Source organism: Phocoena sinus, chromosome 7 (assembly GCF_008692025.1).
Source record: "Phocoena sinus isolate mPhoSin1 chromosome 7, mPhoSin1.pri, whole genome shotgun sequence".
NCBI classification, from domain to species: Eukaryota; Metazoa; Chordata; class Mammalia; order Artiodactyla; family Phocoenidae; genus Phocoena; species Phocoena sinus.
The window spans coordinates 70370742-70392602 of record NC_045769.1 but is presented as its reverse complement, the minus strand read 5'-3'; the positions used below and the strand labels follow the sequence as shown (position 1 = coordinate 70392602).

Below are 21861 nucleotides of genomic sequence, written 5' to 3'. Positions count from 1 at the left end.
TATATTTTGAGTGTGCAAAAAACCTTGCGGGGGGGACACGTAGCTTAGCCTTTCTTAATCCGTACCAAACCTCACAAATTCCTCCAAAAATGGGCTTTAAAAAAGAAGATTTTAGGGACTTCCCTGGTGGTCCAGTGGTTAAGAATCCACCTTCCAATGCAGGGACGTGGGTTCGATCCCTGGCAGGGGAGCTAAGATCCCACGTGCCACAGGGCAACTAAGCCCGCGCTCCACAACTGCTGAGCCCGCGAGCTCTAGAGCCCGCGCGCCACAACAAAAAGATCCTGCATGCCGCTACAAAGACCTAAGACCTGATGCAGCCAAATAAATAAATATTTTAAAAATAATAAATAAAAAGATTTTACAACCTCCATTATTTAATAGCTTTTACTGTCAAGACACTTATTTTTATTTTGTTTTGTAATTAACATTCTATTTTGCTGCAATTTGACCTCTTTCTCTTTAGTTATAGTAACATGGAAAACTGGTTATCAAATGATTCTAAATAGTATTAGGCAAATGTTACAGTAAATAAACAATTATGAATGTTATGTTATATTTAACCAAAAATTGTATCTTATGCCATCTTTAGCAAATTTTATCAGTGGATCACATGTAAATAATGGATAAGTGATGAACTTAATGCAAAATTTTTTGATGGAATACACTTATATTTCCTTAGTTCAAAAATTATTCCATTGTGGATCCTGTGTGTCTTTACTTGTCATGGCACAGATTTTTGGAGACATGACCAGTAGCCTCAAATACAAGCCAATGGAAACTTCTGCCTTAATTCCCAAGAACTATCTAATAAGAGACTTTATGTGTAGACACATATATGCATGCAGGTCTTCAAAATGTTCTTTGTCACTTAACTTTGAACATGAGTATGTCTAATGTTTTAGAAATTCATTTCCAACAAACTAATGACAACTATTGTAGATATCAGGTTCGGAAAGAATCCTGACAAGATGATCAGAGTTTCTATACAGAGGCCTGCTACGTTTTTCCTTGTATCCACTCCATGATTCACCTATCAGACTAATGAAGCAAACATATCAATGTGAGCTGAAACTCCTCTTTTCTATGAACTTTCTGTCAAAGGCCTTGCCTGCATTCAGAATTCATGAAAAATAGCAGTGAAGTGTGAAAGGAGAGAGGTCAACAAAGCAAGTAATTAATCAAAAGAATACTACTAATTTTCAGGGGAGGAAGAGTTTAATGAAGCATGTAACTAAACAGGGAGCTCTAGATTCTAACTACTAGTATCTCTGAAAGTAAAATTTGCCACAGAGAAGCAAACTATGGAAAAATTTGAGGCAGATAATGAAAAGTTGACTTTCTGGAGACTGAACCAATAATATTGTTCCTTCACATCAATGATACTGAGGTAATTAGCTATGGATGGCATGATGCTTGATGATGCAAAAATTAAGAAGTAGAGAATCTTTTCCTTGGTCTGTCCAGATGGCATTAGCATCAGGAAGATATTAGTATTAATGACACAGGCAAGCCCAGTTACTGCCACTATTCATTTTCAATGACAACGGGTCTTGTGGTATTTGTATACTATATGGTATACAGCACAGCTATATCAGTAAACGTTTGTAGTTATCACAGTCACAGTGTTTCTAGATATCTAAATATTAATATATGCATATAAACATATCTATCTGTATAAATGCATGTATATACATATATATCAATACATTTATAAGCACACACATATCTATGCAACCCTTTATTAAAATGCAAATATAAAAAACCTAACAACATCCCATTTAATATTGAATTTATTGTTTAAATATGGACTTCCTCATTATCAGTAGGTACAAGCATCTGATAACCTCATTATATCTTTTTATGCAGACATGCCTGAAGCATTTACATATTCTACTAGGTATTTTATTATGAGCATTTCTTTTTTCCTTTATATTAAGGGTGAGCATTATATATTATATTTGTGAAATTATGTATGTAAGAAAGCTATATTATCTATGACTTTTATTTAACAATAGTAGAAAGGGGCATTATAAAATATTTGTTATGTTAGCTCTGATAGGGCTGGAAACCAACACTTTATAGCTCCATGCCTCTAATGGGCATGACCTTTCTACCCTTTCTACCTGGAAGACTTCCACTGGTAATCAGAAACTTCCCCTTCCATGCTCACATGTCCCCTTGAATATAGTACTATTAAAGCTGTTATCAGATAGTACTCTACCTGCTCATCCGCTGCTCTCCCAGTCTAGGATAGTAGGGTCCTTGTCTCACTCTTTTCTATAAACTCAGAGTCTAGTGCATTGGCACTTAGGACTTTTCCAATAAATGCTAATCGAATGAATGAACCTACTTGAGAAGGGAGTTACCATAACCTTTTCTAGAAATGGCAAAATGAATTAGGTCAATTCTTGTTAAAACTATTGAAAATTTACTTGAAACTCTAATCAGTAAAGCAGATAAAATCAAGCTACTCTTTGTATAGTGGAGATGGATGGTTCTGAGTCTTATCAGCCTGTCTTCTGTCAACCTTTGAGGGCCTCTGAGACTCTCGGGCACCTCCATGAAACCCCAGTTTGAAAAACCCTGGACTAGATTACCCCTCATCAGAGTGACCTCTAGCTTAATGATTTTAGAATTTGTCACTTAATTTGGGGGCCAAAATCCAAAGAGGTTTTTTTTTTCATATTCATATGATGAAACTTTCCAAATTAGTCCATTTGAATGTAAGATCTCTTTTCTCTGGAAGCATTTCTTTTCTTTTTTTCTCAGAAACAAAAATGAATGCTGAATAGTTTTTATACTCTTGTAATATGGTATATTATATATTTTTGGGGAAATTTTATTCTGAAATATCATTACATCCTGAAAATCCTGATTATAGTTATGGTTTGTATGTAAAAGGGGTATCTTCATTGTCACTCTTGAAAAATGTATGAAGTACTCCAATCCATCACTGGTCTTGTTACCCTTCATAGTTGATTTTTTGCTGTTGTTGTTGCTATCCATGGGTACTTTTATTTATTAGAGAAGAAATTAACCATTCACACTAGAGGCTACAGAAGGAAATTAGCTTAATTTTGCAGTTCTAGAACAACCTTCACAATAAGGGGTTCTGAAATTTTCACAGAGTGAAGAGGGGAAAAGGAGAGAGAGAAAATCATTTAGAACGGTGTTTCCCAAATTTGGCTACTTTCACAGACATATTCTTGGGGTAGAGGGATACAAGTTTTCTATGATAACATTTAAAATTTTATGCTTTACTTTTGTTTATAATCTAAACAAACTTATACACACTTGCTAAGGATCCCTGGACAACCATCTTACATAACAGAGTGTTGCTACGTGATCCCAGCATCGGCTGTTGTACCTCTGATCCCTGTGGCACCAAGTGAGGACCTCACTTGTCATGTGACGTCTCTCAAATTGGGCGCTCAGACCCTTCGCGGAATTGAACATTTCCTGTGAGATCTGTGAGTTGTCAAGTTTCAGAACACCGTTAAAGTAGGATAGGGTGGGGTGGGGATGGTGGCTAGGGAGACACCCTTTGACAATACACATTCAAAATACCTACTGATTTCATAATGCAAATCCTACAAAGTTAAACTCAACAAAATAAGTTTCAGACAGTAGCAGAAAACCAACTATAGATTCATCCTAGGGTGCCTGTGATACACTTGGTTGAGAAACACTGATGTAGAGGTAGAAGAGTCCCATGGAGAACAGTTTGCAAGAAATGTGTGCCAAAGAGAAGGAACATCTTTTGGGTCAGTGAGTGAATCCTAAGCCATAACTTGTCATGGTCTTTTGGAGCCCTAAGGGCTGATCCACAAGAAACCCAAGATATCCATCAAACTTCTCAGACCTGTCACTTTGGGCAGGTTGGTCCACTTTTAATACTGAGTCAAAGGAAGAAAAAGCTCTTTTTGCCCCCAACCTGCCCCCCTCCCCCTTTATTTGGGTTAACATATTTCAGAATTTTAAGTAAACAGTTGCTGTAGTTTGGTAAAAGTAGCCCCAGGCCCATCCACAAGGAAGTTTCATTGCTGATTCTTTATGCTCCTTCCAGACCCACCCCTCCACTTGCTATCCTTGATGCAGACCTACTTCTCCCTACCACATACCCCAAATTCCTGTGCTTTGCAAGACAATAACTGTCCCCAAAACATTTCCTTTCGGTCTCTTTCTTCAGGATTCCTAGCTGCAACTAGCTAATCTAATAACTACTATATGATAGTCTATCAATAAATCTCAATAAGTCTACTCAGTAAATCTTGTTGAATAATTTAGATATTTATGGATTAATGTGGTAACATGTACGTTTTTAAAGGAAGACTTCATTAAGAAACAGGGACTTTAATCCAAAGGGATGGGAAGGAGAAAAGAAGTAACCTTTGGTAAGCAAGTACTACCTACCTGCTACTGGTCTAGTCTCTTCATATATGCTGCTTTATTTTTAGAAATCACAAGAACCTACCTCTCACCATTTTACAGAAAAGAAATAAAGTCCTAAATGAATTAAATATCTTGCTTAAATACAGCAAGTAAGAGGCACAAAGGCGAATCAAACCCAGGTGTGTCTGACTCCAAAGCCAGGATCCTTCCCATATCATATCTCATTTCAAAAGGGAGAGGAGCAGCTTTGGAAACAGGGAGGAATCCGGGAAATTATACAAATCAGAGTGAAGAACTGAAATCGCTTTACTTGAGGCAAACTTCATCTTTTCCTTTATGCTACATGAGAAAGATGATCCAGACACCATTTTCCCCCAAGACTATTTCATCCTATATTAATGTGAACCACATAAATTTTCTCTTGTTTCAGCTCACTTGAAGTTCTGTCTGAAACAGTGATTACTTGAATTACATACTTTAATAAACTTTTATTTTCAAGTGATGATATAGTAACTGAAATTAAACTGATCAAGTGCTGCATCTTAGAATAATCAGCATATTCTAATACTCACTTGTTTGATTGCTATTGATTAAATATCATTGGTAAATCAACCTCCCCTAACAATCTTGTCTGCCTATTTATTGTTTACCCATTCTTTCATTTCACTAAGCTGAAATTTAATTTGCTGTTGGTGTATATATTTTAAAATTTGAAAGTGAGGTTTTACTCTATTTATCAATAAGAACTTATTTGGTGTAATTACATGGATTCACCCATTGTAAGAAAATCATAAAGATAAATATTGGTAAAGAAGTATTTCACTTTCTTGCCTTTTAATTAAAAACCAAAGTTAGGAATATCTAACATTAAGAGTTCAACTAGTTTAATAACAGCTGATTTTTTTTGAGTATTTTGCTAGAGTTTTACATATATTATCTCATTAGAGTTTCAAATTAAGAAAAAAAACTTAAGCAGGGAAAGTAATATTATCATCCTTATAGATGCAGAAAGTCAAGTTTGAGACTTTGTCTAAGGTTTGTAGAATCCAGGAAGAATATATTGTTTCATTACCCTGCTCTTAATTCATCCACAGTTAGATGGACATGCTCTGTGGGAGAGAATTTACTTCTAAACCTATTGTTTCCCTTGGCTGAGGAGAATTCTCTTGTCCTCAAGTGCTAATTGGTTAGGGAGCAGCCATCTGCAGAGGGCATTTATGATATTTGATCTCCTCTTGAAAAAAAACCAAAACGATGGTGAGGCACTGACTGATTCTTAGGTAGAAAAGGACGCTGAATTTTAGTTCTTTTTTTTTGGCCACGCTGCGTGGTTTGTGGGATCTCAGTTCCTGACCAAGGATTGAACCCAGGACCAGGGCAGTGAAAGCACAGAGTCCTAACCACTGGACCACCAGGGAATTCCTGACCCTGAATTTAAAAAATTCAACACACCCAGGTTATCTTTCTCAATCTAATCCCTTAGATCTACTTTCACACCTTCTGTAAAAGTTTGTTATAGAATCCAGGAAATTTATTTACAAAAAATTAGTGTAATAAATTGGACAAGATTTTAGGAGAACATAACTTGTTTTAGATCAAAGAACACTTTGAGAAGAATCTGATTAAAAATATGGACTTTCTATCCAGAATATGCACATCCACTTGTCACATTTCCTTAAAATTTCCAACTTTAGGGGACTTTCCTGGTGGTCCAGTGGCTAAGACTCTGCGCTCCCAATGCAGGGGGCCCAGGTTCAATCCCTGGTTAGGGAACTAGATCCCACACCCCGCGACTTAGAGATCACATGCCACAACTAAGATCCCGTGTGTGGCAACAAAGATCCCTCATGCTGCAACTAAGACCCGGCACAGACAAATAAATAAATACTTAAAATAAAAAATAATAGGGTGAAATAATATTTTTAAGAAATTTCCAACTTTATAAGATAGTGGGGACACAAGAAATATTTTCCAACCTAGGTATTATTATGATTATTATGATTATTTATTATTATTTTTTTGCGGTACGCAGGCCTCTCCTGTTGCGGAGCACAGGCTGCGGACACGCAGGCTCAGAGGCCATGGCTCACGGGCCCAGCCGCTCCGCGGCATGTGGGATCTTCCCGGACCGGGGCACGAACCCGTGTCCCCTGCATCGGCAGGCGGACTCTCAACCGCTGCGCCACCAGGGAAGCCCCCAACCTAGGTATTATTTAAGAGAGAGTTTTGAATAAAACATTTCAGAAGATGCCTCTTACACATAATTTGAACATAAAACAAGTTCCTGCTCTTGCAAATCACAATTATGAGTTAAGAAAGAAAGAGGCATCTTCATCTTTGACAGTTTTATACCCATAAAGTTAATATGTAGAAATTATACATTCTGGGAATGTGCTATGTGCTATGAAACGCTTGTCTCAAAGTTTAATTTGTTGTTTAAAAGATAGTCTTTACTATTTCTTAGCAAAAATAGAAAGCATTGTGAATTATTTGCAATGGCAAACATGTTCCATTTCATTTTATAGCATTTCCAATTGAAAATGAATTTTATCTGTGTGATATAGAAAGTTTGTAAAGCAACCGCTGTTTTTGCAGTTAAAATAGCTTCATTTTTATAACTTCAATCTTTCAGAAAATAAGATTCTTAAGCAGCTCTTACCTCATCAGAACCAGATCCAAAAATCAGCAAGTCAAAAGGAATCGCTGCAACCATGTCAATCAGGAACCAGCCTTTGAAGTAGTGTATTGCTATTTTGGCTGGATCACTTACCACTTCTTCATTTTGATTTACATACGTTGTTCTGAAGTTTATTAGAATATCTATGATAAACATAATATCCACAATCAAGTCTACCACATTCAAAGGGCTACAGGAATAGCCACATTCTCGTCTTTTCTGTTCTTCTCTGTCATTGAGGAGAAAGGCTGCAGAGTAGGGAGTGAATATAGCAGTGTATATGACCAGCAGCAGAATAAGCCAATCCCAGACGGCCTTGAAAGGACTGTAGTGCAATATTGTAAACTTGTTGATGCGTGGTGCCTGCAGTTTATATTCTGGTAGGACGTCTGCTCCTAAAGAGAGAACCTGAATACAGAAAAGAGAATCATACACTACATAAAAATGTGATCATTTAATCTCCAAATCTATAAAAATATTAAGGTAATTATACAGCAAAATCTTCTAGAAAAAAATCATGGAATTGTGAAGTATGTACATTTAAAGGAACCCATATAAGCCCCTACCATCCAGTATATTTGACCCCAGAAAACCTCATTGGTGTTTCTTGATAAATATAATTTTCACTAAAAAATAGTGAATCTTGTCACTGAGATACTAAGGAATGGGTTACTGGTTCCTTTGGAACATACTACTACTCAGAAATAAAAATACATAGCAGTTTTTAGAAAATCATAAAATCAGTTTAATACATGAATAATTGTTTTCAAACTTAAGAAGTGATTGGCTGTAATGATTAGAAACAGTCTACTTGGATTCATGGTCATATTTAATTTACATATATTTAATTTATAATTAAACTTTGAAAAATTAAACTCAACTCATTCAAATCTTTAATTAAAATTTCCCACCTGCAAATCTGTTTTTAACATTAGAATAAAAGGGACATGGGATTAAAATAAACACAAAGGAGACTTTTTCCTAAAAGGTTGGATTATTTTATATTCTGGGACAAATATACTTTCACTTGAACTCCTTCATCACATTTAAAGAACCATGTGGAAAGAATGGTGCAAGGAGATATTCAGAATATTGATCTGGAGAGGCTGCAAGATTAGCCATCAAGGGTACTTAAACTCTAAGATTCATTCTACTTAATAAAGCATTGGGTAGACTAAAATAATTCACCTTTTAGAGTCTTAGTTTATCTGAAAAAATAAGAGCTAAACTTGAATTGTGACACTACCCAGTAGAAAATTTCCATGTAGATTTTAACTTGTTTATAATAATAAATTATCACGGCAAATTTCAATTTTAAGTCTCATTTTCATTGTCATATACCATACGTTTTTTCACATACGAGTTACTGTTCTTATCTTAAAAAGAACTTGAGAAGTTAAATAACCCCAAATGAAGTGAAACATGACTTTTAAATATAACCTTAGTTCAGTTAAAATAGAAAAAGCTGTTTTTAGATAACAGCTAAACTGATTTAATTAGCTTTGAAAAAAATAATAAAGAATTGCGTGTAAAGCCCAGAGTAAATTTGAACTACAATTATATGGTGGAAAAGGAATATTATTTTAAGTTGTGAGAAATGACAGGAATTATTAGTCAAAGAGAACTCTGGAAAATAAGTGACTTCACTGTTTATGAAATACTAAAAATCCTTAGAATCCAAGATCGGTATCTATATCTGTATCTATATCTGTATCTATATCTATATCTAACTTCCAATATCCAAATAAGAATAATGTTTGGATAATCTATCAATTGATAAGTGCAGACTGATAGAACTCTATCCTGTTATGCTTAATATAGAAACCAATGTATGATATTTTGGTTTGGAAGGAATGGATCATCTTATAAGACATCATTATGTAATGTTCCTTTCTCAAAAACCGGGGACTACTCAGTATGTAGAAAGTAAAATCCGAAACCTTATTTTGGCTCTCAAAGTCATCTAAAATATGGACACATTCTATCTTTCAGTTCCTTCTCCTATTCTCTGTGCACTCAGTTTACTCTGGCAACATGACTACATTTTTGAGATCTTCCCAAATCCCTGAAGTCACAAATTTCTCTCATTAAAAAAAAAAGAGTATATAATCATCCAAAGAGAACAAAAAAAATTATTTCTAAATATGGGGATACTGTCTGAGCTTGCTTCCTGATTAAGTTTCATACTTCTGATACCTATCTCCCAGACGGGACTATTTGAATACTTGTTTTAGCAGAAGTATAAGTTAGAATACATCCAGCACCTTGGAGTTATCCTTGAGAACTAAAAACTGTGGGTGGAACTCTTTCCATCCCACATATGCAAACATTCATTTAACAGTTAGAAGACTGTTGTGCTAAGAGTGGAGACTGAAAAACTGGCAAGACACTGTCCCTGAAATCACAGTTTATTGTCTATTGGTAGAGAGACGAGGAAGAAAATGAGAGCCTTGCTGAGGTTCACTCAGCTCCTGGGGTTGGTGGTAGCGCTGCGGGGTGTCATCATAGGGGACTTTTAGGCGAAGATGGCACTTGAACTGAGACTTCGAGTAGGAAGTGGTAGGGGTGATGAAGTTGGAATGGGAAGACCATTACAGGCAGAGGAAACAGAATGAACAAAGGTGGGGATGCATAAAACAATGCATTGTGTGTTCAGGAATTATAAGCTGCCTTATGTTGCTGATGGATTAAATGCAAGGGAGTGGTGGTGAAGGATGGCAGCAAAAGACCTAATGTGACATGATAGAGATCTCAGGCTTTCTCCTTAGGTTAGCGTTGCTCACGTTTGAATAAAATACAGACTCCTTTTGAAGGGAAAGATACTTAGGGCAGAACTCCAATGATGATTATATTATTCTTATTTATAGTGGTATGTACAAAAATAAAACTAGGTTGAAACTTTTCAAGCTTACACCTCTTACTATGACTCTTGTGGGCTGAATTGTGGACCCCAAAGATACGTTGAGGTCCTAATCCCTGTGAATGTGGCTTTATTTGGAAATGGCACCTTTGTAGATGTAATCAAATAAAAATGAGGTTCTAGTGGCTTGGGGTGGGCCCTGATGCAATAACTGGAGTCCTTATAAAAAAAGGGAAATTTGGATACAGAGACACGAAGACACACAGGGAGAATGCTACAAAGACAAACAGAGAGAATGAAGGTAGATACAGATGCAAGCCAAGGAACACCAAGGATTGCTGGCAGCCCCCAGAACCTAGAAGAGAAGCATGAAACAAATTCTCTCCCGGTAACTCCAGAAGGAACCAACCTTGCCAATACCGTGACTTTGAACTCCTGGGCTCCAGAATTGTGAGAGAATAAGCTTTCATTGTTTTAAGCCACCCATTTTGTGGTATTTTGTTACGGTAGCCCTAGTGAACTAATACAAGGACAAATAACGAAAACAAATGATTTACAAAAATATTTACAAAACCAGTGAATTCATACTACCATCACTAATTCAATATTTGACATATCTGTAGGTCAAAAATGGTTGAACTTTGGCTATGATGTGTGGTTTGATCTAATAGGTAAAATAATTTTCTCTCTTCTAACCTCAATGCTTTTTTTGCAAAAAGTATGTAGTCAAAATAGAATTACAAACTTCAAAGATTTTATTGCTGTATTAGGATAATCTAATCTAATCTTTAATTCAAATTATGCTCCTACTAGGCTTTGAAATCCCATTTAAATGGTGCTACTTGATACTCTAAAAGATTTTTATTTACTTGGAGTTGACTTTAACTTTGAGGCATTATTGAATTCTATATTAAGTAATAAATCAAATTGTCTCTGGAACTGGGATCAGAAATGTAGTTCATTTGTTAACTTCCAACATACCTATCAATACTGAACCACTGAAATTTGGTACATACAACAATGGAGTGTGTTTTGACGATGCATTTTTAGTAACTGGTATGGTAACAAACCTTATGATATAGGTTCTTAAGCTTCTTCATGGCTATACCTGTGTTATATGATCACTCAATTCTGTCACAAATTTTATTAGCCAAATGACTTCAAAAACTTATTTATACAGCATGTTTTGGTATCATGAACTCTCGTAAATCCACATGCCATCATAGGCACTGAAATCAGGTAGATGGCAGTACTCTGTTATGAAGTGATTATCTTATTGATTCAGAAGATTATTGTACTGTTTTAGGTTTTGCCAAGAGAGACGAATTCTTAAGATTTTCCAGGAGCACTCATGGATATTTGAGAATATTCCTTTCTGTGGTTGTTGGTTTGAGAATTGTTAGTTTACTAGGCAAGGAGGTTGAGGTGGCCAAGTTTAGTTGCAAATAAATGCATCTGGCAGTGGAATGGAGGAGAAAGCAAAGAGGAGTAGAGAGGCTTAGAGATCACTTAAGACTTCGGTACTAAGGAACATAGGTAAATGAGGAGAGATCAGGAAATCCTGTACTAGGAACCAGGTGGCAGAGACAGAGAGGAAGGACACATTTCAGAAATAAATTCATCTCCGGGTATAAGAATGAGGAGTGGAGAAGCATTTGTTTCTTTATGGTTCCAATAATGAGTCTTATTAGAGCCAATCATGGTAATTACAATCTTTGAAGGCTCAACCAGGTTTGGAATAAGGGAAAGAGCCCCAGATTTTAAATTTGAAAAGCTGGGTTTAAATTCTGGATACAATTTTTCTGGTAAATCATTTAATCTCTTCGGATCTTTTTCTATCATCTGTGTGATGGGGACAGTAATATCTTTGCTCAAATAACCTATCCATAAAGAGCTACCGTATCACATCAGATACTTTCTATAGAAGTAGCTGATAAAATGGGAAATATTTACATAAAGTAATTTCATTATTTTTTAGTGTTCTTGAGTTACTTGTTTAAATCTTGAATCTAACGAACCAAATATAACCAAAACATATATGAACCAACTGGAGAAAGTTGAACACTGCTTGGATGTTGATAATATTAAGGTATTGTTTCAGTTATCTTCTCCTTACAATAAATTAGCTAACACATAGTGGCTTAAAACAATAGTTATTTTATTATTCATGATTATATGGATGAAAAGTTTAGGCAGGGCTTGGCTGGGCCATTCTTCTGTTCCACACAGCGTCAACTGGGGTTTCTCAGTCATAATCAGTTGGTGGCTGAGCTTGTGTGGAGTATCCAGGAAGGATTCTCTCACATGTCCAGTACCTTGGTGTGAACAGTTCGAAGGCATGGTTCACTCAAGATGCTGGAACAAATGGGTCTCTCTCTATATATAATGTAATATAATATAATATAATATAATAAATATAATATAATATAATGTAATATAATATAAATAATATAATAATCATATTTACATATATATGGTTTCTCCATATGGTCTTTCCTTTCCTTGGAGCTTCTCCGTATGGTTTTTTTTTTTAGCTAATAGGGTAGTAAGATGTCTTATGTGGATGTTTAGTACTCCCAAGAGAGAAGTAGAAATATCTAATCCTCTTAAAGTCAAGGAGTAGAAGTAGTATAGCATTACTCCTGTCATATACTACTGGCCAAAACAGTCATAGCCTAGCATAGATTCAAAAAAGTAGTGAATTAGTCTTTACATTTTGATAGGGGAATGGCATGCATGTGGAAAGAAGGAATTAACTGTGGCCATCTTGGAGACAAGCTATCGCAGAAATTGTTGACGAGTATTGTTTTTAGATGTGACAATGATGTTGTGCTTATGTTTTAAAAATTGTCTTAACCTTTTAGAGATACATAAATATTTGTGGACGAAATGCTATAATATTTGAGGTGGGCTCCAATAAAATCCAGAGTGAGGGAAGGGAAAGGTGAGAGAAAGTCTGGTTATATGCAGTGTTAGATGTATGTTGATTTTTATTGAAACTGGGTGATGGGTATATACTATTCTCTCTATTTTTACAATATGTCTAAATTCCTCAAAATAAAAACTTTTAAAAAAAGAATTATAGAATCTCAGTCAGAAAGGTCTAAGATATTGAGGATGGGTCTACACATATCACCACGGGGGCTTACTCCTATCAGAACTGAGTTGGTTCCTTATTAGGCAAGTTAGAATTCCTTTTTCTACAACAGAATGTTTACTTTACTCTCTGCATATCTAATTCATATTATGTTTATCTCCATTCAGTCCACGCAGACTGCACACAATCCCAATTTGCCCAGACTTGAACTGTTTCTCCTTAAATTTGTGTCACATTGGTGGCTGGGACAAATCACATAATAAGAAGATAATTGGATGTGCTAAGTCTGTAGATGTCCGTTCCTCTGAGGATCTTTAGCCATATTGCTCATCAAGTTAGATTAAAATAAGCCACTTTTCCAGATCTATCAGGTTAGGCCTCTTATTAAAATATTTTTACTTCATTAGCATTTCAGATTCAAGCATTAAGCTTTCATTCTGGATTGATATAAGAAGCATGTTTTTGCATTCTTTCCTCATAAAACTAAATGCAATGTTTATGTTGTTTAGTGTCTTTTTTTTGCAAATATTTGCATTATATATACATATTTAGAATTCATTTCTAGAAAAAAATGGATCTCTCTTGAGAAATCAAAAGGTTTCATATCTTTTTTGTTTCAAAAGTGACAGTTATTTCATTACTTAGTTACTTTTTTTAATCTTACAAAAAACTGCATGAGTTTAGAATTTCAGTACCATTATTTCTCTTTCCCTTTATATTGTTTTAATCATCTTATTTCCATTTTAATGTTCTAAATGCATATATCTTTTATAATGCCACCTCATACTTACTTTGGAATTGGATAAATGAATGAATCGTTAAGTCCCCCAAAAGTTAAAATTAATTATGACAGTGCCTGGGAGTCATTCTGTTGGAAACAAAATATTAGATAGGTAACTAATTGTTCCAAAAGATGTAAATCGGATTCTAAGGGGCCAATGATTGAAAAGAAAAAGTGTGCTATACAGTCTGTTACATTTTGCTGAGAGCCAGCTTCTCCCACGCATTTGAGTAATAACACACTTTAGAAAGATAAAACATGATTAATAAGGATTTTCTTTTAAGAGAGAAAGAAAAGCGGGGAAGAAACCTCACTGTATAAAAAAGGGGAACTTCATGGTCTCCAGAAAGACATTTCTATTTTCTTTCCTCAAAACCACCACTTAAATGTACAGTTTAATACAGCCTAAAATGTGGTTTTCTTTACCAAATACGGTTTTTCTCTTTGCTAGCACATTACTATTTGTTTAGCCTCGAACAGTTAAGTGTTACATAAAACCAAAATCTTTAGAGGAAACAGCATTATTTATTCAATGAAGGTCCACTGTGAAAATTTTGTGTGAACACCAGGATTAATAACTACTCTTCTCTTTTGAAAAGTGCAACAGGGAACGATTAAGCCTTCCAAAAGATTATACAGTACTTTCGGCAGCTGTTAAACGCCATGCTGAGGTGTTGGTAGAGACTGCTCATGTGTTATTTATCCTTTTCTTGGGACTTGCAGTTAACTAATAGGCTAGCTGTATTTTTATCTATCAAAAGAGTAGTCAGTAACAAAATGAATCAGATAGATTATATAGCATCAGAAAAGACTGAAACTCCCCTGGCTTTTAAGCATCTGATTTGAGAAATAAAGTAAAACCTGAGTAATTTTCATTGAAATAGGCAGCTCCACTGATGGTTACCCAGATATTTAAATTAAAAGATGAAAAATATTCACACAAATAAATCAGATCTGTACCACAGGAAATTTTTTTAAATAAATAAAATACTAAAATTAGGTAGTAGAATCACTGCAGCATTCTTTATTCAAATAACTTTCTAAGGCTTAAAGTAGACATTTAGTCATTTGTGTGTATGTGGGTATGTGTGCACACACGTGTGTATTTGTGTGTGAGTGTTGGATTGAGCCGTGAAGATTGTATGAATTTGTGAAAATAAGAGTCATCTAGCTAAATGTCAGGTTTAGTGTTTTGTTTTTGTATGTCCTGTGTACGTTAATATGAAAAATAGCTGCTTCTCGGGCTTCCCTGGTGGCGCAGTGGTTAAGAATCCGCTTGCCAATGCAGGGGACACAGGTTTGATCCCTGGTCCGGGAAGATCCCACAGGCCGTGGAGCAACTAAGCCTGTGTGCCACACTACTGAGCCTGTGCTCTAGAGCCCGCAAGCCACAACTACTGAGCCTGCGTGCTGCAACTGCTAAAGCCCGTGCGCCTAGAGCCCGTGCTCCGCGACAAGAGAAGCCACCACTGTAAGACGCTGCTCACTGCAACTAAGAGTAGCCCCCGCTCGGTGCAACTAGAGAAAGCCCGAGTGCAGCAATGAAGACCTAACACAGCCAAAAATAAATAAATACAATAAATAAAGTTAAAAAAAAATAAAAGAAAAATATCTGCTTCTCAAAATACGTGTGACTCTCAGAATATGAAATAGGTTAAATAATATCTTAAACATTTATAATACTCTTGTATTACTTCAAATATATGCATATTAAAAATGACAGTTTCTTCCAGAACCATAAACTCTTCTTAACTTCCACACCGATGGCCAGCTGGACAGTGGCCCTCGGTTCCGGCTCTGTATTCAAATAATTTTGAATCAGCCCCACCCCTATGCCAGGCTGATCTGAGAAGCTTGGGGTATCACCTTGTTGCTGATACCAGATACTTTCGGGCCTAATGTTTGCTTTCTTGCCTGCCTCTTCTCTCCTCTTTCCTTTCTCATGGAAACTATACACATGCACTCTTCTCTCCATTTTCTTTATCTTTGTTTTTTAAATGGACATAATTTAAGGAAAAATGGAAATCAGGAAAAGGAGCACTTGGCATAGCAGTTCAAACGCACGGAGGAATGAGGAACAGCCTTAAAGATCAGAGAGAATTACAGGGTTTAGATAGGACAGTTTGAGATAAATATGCCAGATACCAATTCAAGGAGTTGCCTGATAGATGGAAGGTCTGGGATTGGGCTCCTGAGGGGGTAGGAGCCTGATATTTCATCCTGCAGAGGCAGTGGCTCAAGTTCTGGAAACTAGACTCATTTGCCAGAAGGCTGTAAAGAAAGAGGGAATCCACTGGAAATAACTAAAATGTGGGATGGAGAAAAAAGGCAAGGGAATATTCCCAGGACTTAGCACCTTACCTGAATATACATAGCAAGCACTCAAAATAGTTGAACAGGCATATTTGTAGCTTAAGAAAAAGAAACAATGAAAGTGGCAAGAAAGAAGATTCACGAGAGAAAGGATTATGATAGAAATAGCTGCTGTCACCAAAATTTGTTGTTCTCCCTTCCATGGAGTAGAGTTGTTGCTAGAATGTGTCTGTCTGTCCAGCCAAGAACACATTACTCAGCCTCATCTACATCTAGCTATGGTCATGTGTCATGAATAGTTCTTCTTGGCCAAAGTCTTCAAGAAGCAGGTGTGCGATTCCCTATTCTCTCTTTTTCCTTCCATGGCATAAGTCAGATGCTTCCAAGGCTTCAGGTCTGTAAGTCCTATGGGATAGGGGAGCCCCCAGAGGCAGGAAACCTTGGTCACTGAATTACCAAGAGGAGGAAATTATTCACTGCACAGAAATACAGTTTCTGGTATTGCTTGAGCATGAAATATAATATTGGGATAAGCCTCAATGTTATGGGGGTTTATTAGTTCCAGTGCTAGCATTACCCTAACTAATACTTGTTTATTTAATAAGACAAAGTCCTCAAACAGGCAGGAGAGAAACATCAAGTCCATGGTGTTTCCCATCTCTTCCCTCTGCTCTCCCTTGAGGTTTAGTTTAATAGAGTCACATCACCGGTGTTAACAACTTGTAAAAGACCAAGAGAGCCACATCTAAATCCAGCTAAATCGCATGAACCAGCACACTCATTATTCTGGTGACTTTTTCAAGGGTGGGGTGAATAAGGGGTGAAAATCCACAAAGGAATAGTTATGTTCATGCTCACTTCACTCAGTCAGACTCTTTCTGCCCAGGTGTCCCCAGAATCACTATCACGGAAAGGAGGACAATGGGGAATGATTGATACTAAGTGCTTTCTCCAACACCTTCTTCCTTAGGCAGGGGAAGACCGAACTCGTGGCCGCAGCTGCCACCACCGCTACCTGGGAAAGGAGCGGAGCTGCCCTGCTCAATGTCTTCTGTCAACCTATTTTGACCCTTGCTCTTTTTTCCTTGAAATGTGGTGTATTTGATGACACTGGACTCCTGAGAGAGTTCCTGCTCACCTCATCAATGCTATCTCTTGGAGAAAGAGGAGAGTTAACCCTGAGTTACCAGGGCCAGTACTGAATTATGACATTCAATTCTCTCAGCAGCTCTTTGAAATAAACATTATTATCTCCACTTTTTATAGAAAAGGAAACTGACTCAAGAGAGGCTGAATAATTTATCTGAGGTCTCAGAGCCAACTATAGTATTACCAGTCATAACATCCCTTAACTTTATTGAGTGCCTATTATTTACTGAAGGCTTGACAGGCACTCTCACATTTAAATATTACAATTTTACATCAGAGGTGCTTGCTATGAGTTCAATTGTGTCCCCCCCAAAAGATATGCTCTACTTCTAACCCCCAGTACCTGTGAATGAGACCTTATTTGGAAGTAGGGTCTTTGAAGATGTCATCAAGGTAAGATGAGGTCATACTGGATTGAGGGGGGCTCTAATCCAATGTGACTGGTGTCCTTAGTAGAAGAGGAGAAGAGATGCAGAGACAGACACACAGGAAGAATGCCATGTGATGACGGAGACAGAGATTGGAGAGATGCATCTACAAGCCAAGGAACACCAAGATTTCCAGCAACAAAGGAGATGAGAGAAAGGCATGGAATAGATTTTTCCCCTGAACCTTCAAAGAGAGAAGTGGCTCTGCTAACACCTGGATTTGAGACTTTCAGCTTCCAGAACTGTAAGAGAATAAACATAGGTTGTTTTAAGCCACCTAGTTTGTGGTAAGATAAGATAAGATATCTTATCTGTGTAAGATAACCCAGGAAATTAAGACAATGCTATTGCTTATTCCACTCTACAGATTCAAAAACTGAAGCTAGAGGCTAACTTCCCAAAGTTGTCTGGTTCCATAGGCTTGTGTTCTTATTTACAGCAGCATATCAGTATTCAATTCATTTTGTCTTGGAGACAAAGCCTGTGGTTCTTTTTTTTTTTTAACTATACATATGTTTTCAGAAGAAGAAATTATTTTGCAAGGGTATGTATATTTTCAAAGTTGTCAAAATGCCTTTAATAAAATCCTAATCACCTTTGCCAAAATAGTGAATAAAGAGAATTATGTACAACCCCTTCTTGCCAAGAGCCTAAATGCCACTCGTTTGGACAAACACACGTGTGTAGGATACAGGAAGAACAAAATAGAAATGTTAGATGGTCATGATGGGCACCAAAAATAATAATAAAGACAATTTTAATTAGCAACCCATAATCTGTCAAATATTGCAGAATAAGCCAGACTCCTGACTAAGACAGCCCTGTTACATATTCCAGCTTGGCCATTTCAAAAAATGTCCCTGAGTATCAGATTCCTTAACAGCAAAATGAGGACAGCAATCGCTACCTCATAGGCATCTGTAAACTAAGTAAGACAACAAACATAAAGTTCCACATATAACTCCTGTTTGGTTCACTATAAACATCCAATAAGTGGGTATTACTATTATGATTTTAGGCATATTTAACTTGAACAGTTCAAAATTAAACGATAAATAACATTCAATGTCAATTATAATTACTGACTGAACCCAGTTCTCTGATGTGACCTTTGGAGCAAGTCAATTATGCAAAGATAGAGACAGCAGAAGACAGATGGTTAGGCCTCTCGGTTATGTGTGCTTGCTGGTAAGATAAAATCTTTTCTTTGTTTTTGAACATCTGTTACGCTATATTGGCCTGTGGGTCATGCATAGGGTGGTAATTTAGAGAATCAACTATTTTTTGAAAGCCCTCAAACACTTTGAAAGGACCCAGTTTACGCAAGCAATAGGAGATTTCCTCATAAAGCATATGTCGTGGAACTCGGGAACATTCAGTGGCCTGCTTGGAGTGCCTATCGTAAAGGAAACTGAACATCTGATGGGTGGTTGGAGAAAATTACTCTTGGGTATCTTCAGAGAGTATATGAATTTCTCTATTTTGCTGTAAGTAAGGGTACTTATTTTAAATGAATTCAGCAAGTATTTGTGGAGTCCCTGTCAGCTTTAAATCTTGAGTGTACTTTCTAAGGATCCTGTAGAAATTATACATGCAACAAAATCAGTATAGCTGATCTCTGAGATTCTGCAGTTCTCCTATCTCTCTTATCTCACACTGGTTGTTTACTCAGTTACACTATATCAGTGTGGTTTCACTGTGTTTGCTCTATTATCTATGGGTTAAGGCTTAATGTATTTTAAGGAAAAAAAATCAGAAACAGTCTCCATAAAAATTCCAGGATAAAGTTCTCATCACAGGAGATTTTTTTTTCTTTTTATTGTATCTATATGAGATGATGGATGTTGACTGAACCTTTTGTGATACTCATTTCACAGTATGTGTAAATTAAACCATCACGCTGTACATCTTAAACTTACACAGTCATGTACGTCAATTATTTTTCAAAAAAATGAAAAAAATTCCAGGATGATGGGGAAATGTAAATGTGTATATATGTATATGAGTAATCACATGATTATCTAACACAGTGTATTATTCCGGGATATATGGGTGGGTTTTTGTGAACTTCCTGAAATTATTTTTAAAAAAATTTAAGAAGTATGGTGGTATTTTTTTTAGGGAAAATGTGTTCATGTTCTTTTTTTGGATTCTAATCATCAAGTGAGAGGAAATGATAGAGAAGGAGAGGCAAAAGATTAAGAATAGGAAATGTTTAGAGAGAAAATGAAGCATAAATTAATGGAGGTGGCACTAGCAGGAAATGTGCTCAAAATTAGAGTGAACTCAAAGATGGCATCTTGACTGAAGCACAGGTGAGCTCTTTCTCCATTACTGACAGATATTTTCTGAGTACATTTGGCCCTTGAACAATGCAGGGGTTAGGGGCACCAACCCTGCTCCCAGTTGAAAATCCATGTATAACTTATAGTTGATGCTCTGTATCCATGGTTCCTCTGTACCCAAGGTCCCAACCAATGGCAGATCATGTAGTACTGCAGTATTTACTATTGAAAAAAATCTGTGAAACCCGTGTTGTCCAACTGTATCTACAAGATGAACGGTCTACTAATTCTAAGGCCTATGTTTTGCTTTTAAATAACTTGGGTTCAGAGATGGTTTCTCATTCCTGTTAACTTCCCAAATGAGAAATGCCCTCCTGTCAAGTTTGAGAATATCCAGTTCCTAAGTAGCCTTAGCAACTGTGACCTTCCTACCAAATTTGCAGTTGACAAGCCTTACTCGGTTGGGCCATGTCTGATGATAGTTAGTAAAACTTGACTCTAATTGCGGGAATCCACTCAAGTGGTTTACTTTAGTAACAAGTTCTTGGAAGGCCACCATTTGCCTCCTGGATTTGTTCTTTTTGGAGGTCTGACAAGTTTCATTAGGGACCCAGAAGAGCAATAAATAGAAAGTGCCAGAATATCTATAGATCAACTCAATACAACTATAAGAAGTAAAACAAGATGCTTCTACAGAATCAGGTGTTAAATCATCAATTTTTCTTTGTTTTTCTTTTCTCCCATCCCCCTATCTTCTTTCTCCCTTCTTCCCTCCCCTCCCTCCCTCCCTACCTTCCTTCCTTCCTTCCCTTCCTTCCTCCCTTCCAAAATGAAAAGGTTTAACAGAAGTCAAACTTCTGCAAAGAGGAATTATGAGTTCATAAAATTGTTTACTAGATTCTAAACTCCCTGATGGACTTAACCACGTTTGCTATTTTTTTGCACTTCAAACCACCCCATATCCATTGCTGCTGACACAGTTATTCAATACATATTTTTCACTGGATGACTAACCTGCAACACAAGTGGTCAAAAATACATAAGAAGAAAGTTGGTTATGTGACAAATTATTTTCCTGTTGTTTTAAATTCAAAAGGCTTATGAAAAATGTCTTACTAGGACACAGAAATAGCCCCTAAATATGGTATGGTCAGCCCAATTACTAAAACTCTGAATGTTTTCTCCGTGTTCAAACAATGGCAAAAACAAACAAAAAAAAATACCAAAAAACCAAAAAAAAACCCTACAAACAGCAACAACAAAAAAGGTAAAAAAAAAAAAAAAAAAAGCATTCTATGTTCTAAAAATTACTGAATATACCTGCACAACAAGAGAAAATTTGAAAACGATATTAGATTTTAATCATGATGTATTATCTGCCCTTCTAAGAGAGAAAATAAGCCAAATGTTTTGCTGAAAGCCATCACAAATCTTGGAATTAAATCTGAGACTGATTCTACCATAGCTAAGAAAGAGTTATACCTAAGCTGGCTAGAAGTGGCAATGAGATAACTGTTTTTGAGAGCTGACTATCAATCAAAGTTGCTCTTTCAAAGTCATACAGAGGAATCTCTGGTAGTTCATTCAAGAAAATCACATTTGATCTTTTAAGTACATAACTTTAAAGCAATGGGTATATGATTTATCTGAAATAAGTAAAAAGAGATAAATATGGCATTCTTGATTATTTAGAAGACTTGATGTGGAAGCATAATTTTGTAGCAGAGATCCATTAGCTTCCTGCTTTTGTGCATCACCTCGCAGGAGTAACTTCCTAGGAGGTAATTTATCTTGATTCTAAATGGTCCTGAATTCCATTTTGCCTGATATTATTCTTAATATCTCATTAGACATTTTTTTGTACCTTGACATTGTT

At 36.3% G+C, this 21861-nt stretch overlaps 1 protein-coding gene across 3 annotated transcripts in view; it reads right to left on the bottom strand.

Annotated features, from left to right (window-relative positions):
- KCNH7 (potassium voltage-gated channel subfamily H member 7) overlaps positions 1–21861 on the bottom strand; it is a 475457-nt gene that overhangs the window by 68998 nt on the left and 384598 nt on the right. For all 3 annotated transcript variants that reach the window (XR_004350664.1, XM_032636900.1, XM_032636901.1), the window contains exon 6: positions 7055–7480. Coding sequence is in view for 2 of the 3 variants with exons in the window: in XM_032636900.1 (XP_032492791.1) it covers positions 7055–7480 (426 nt within the window). In the remaining variant the exon portion in view is untranslated. The remainder of the gene's footprint in view (positions 1–7054; positions 7481–21861) is intronic.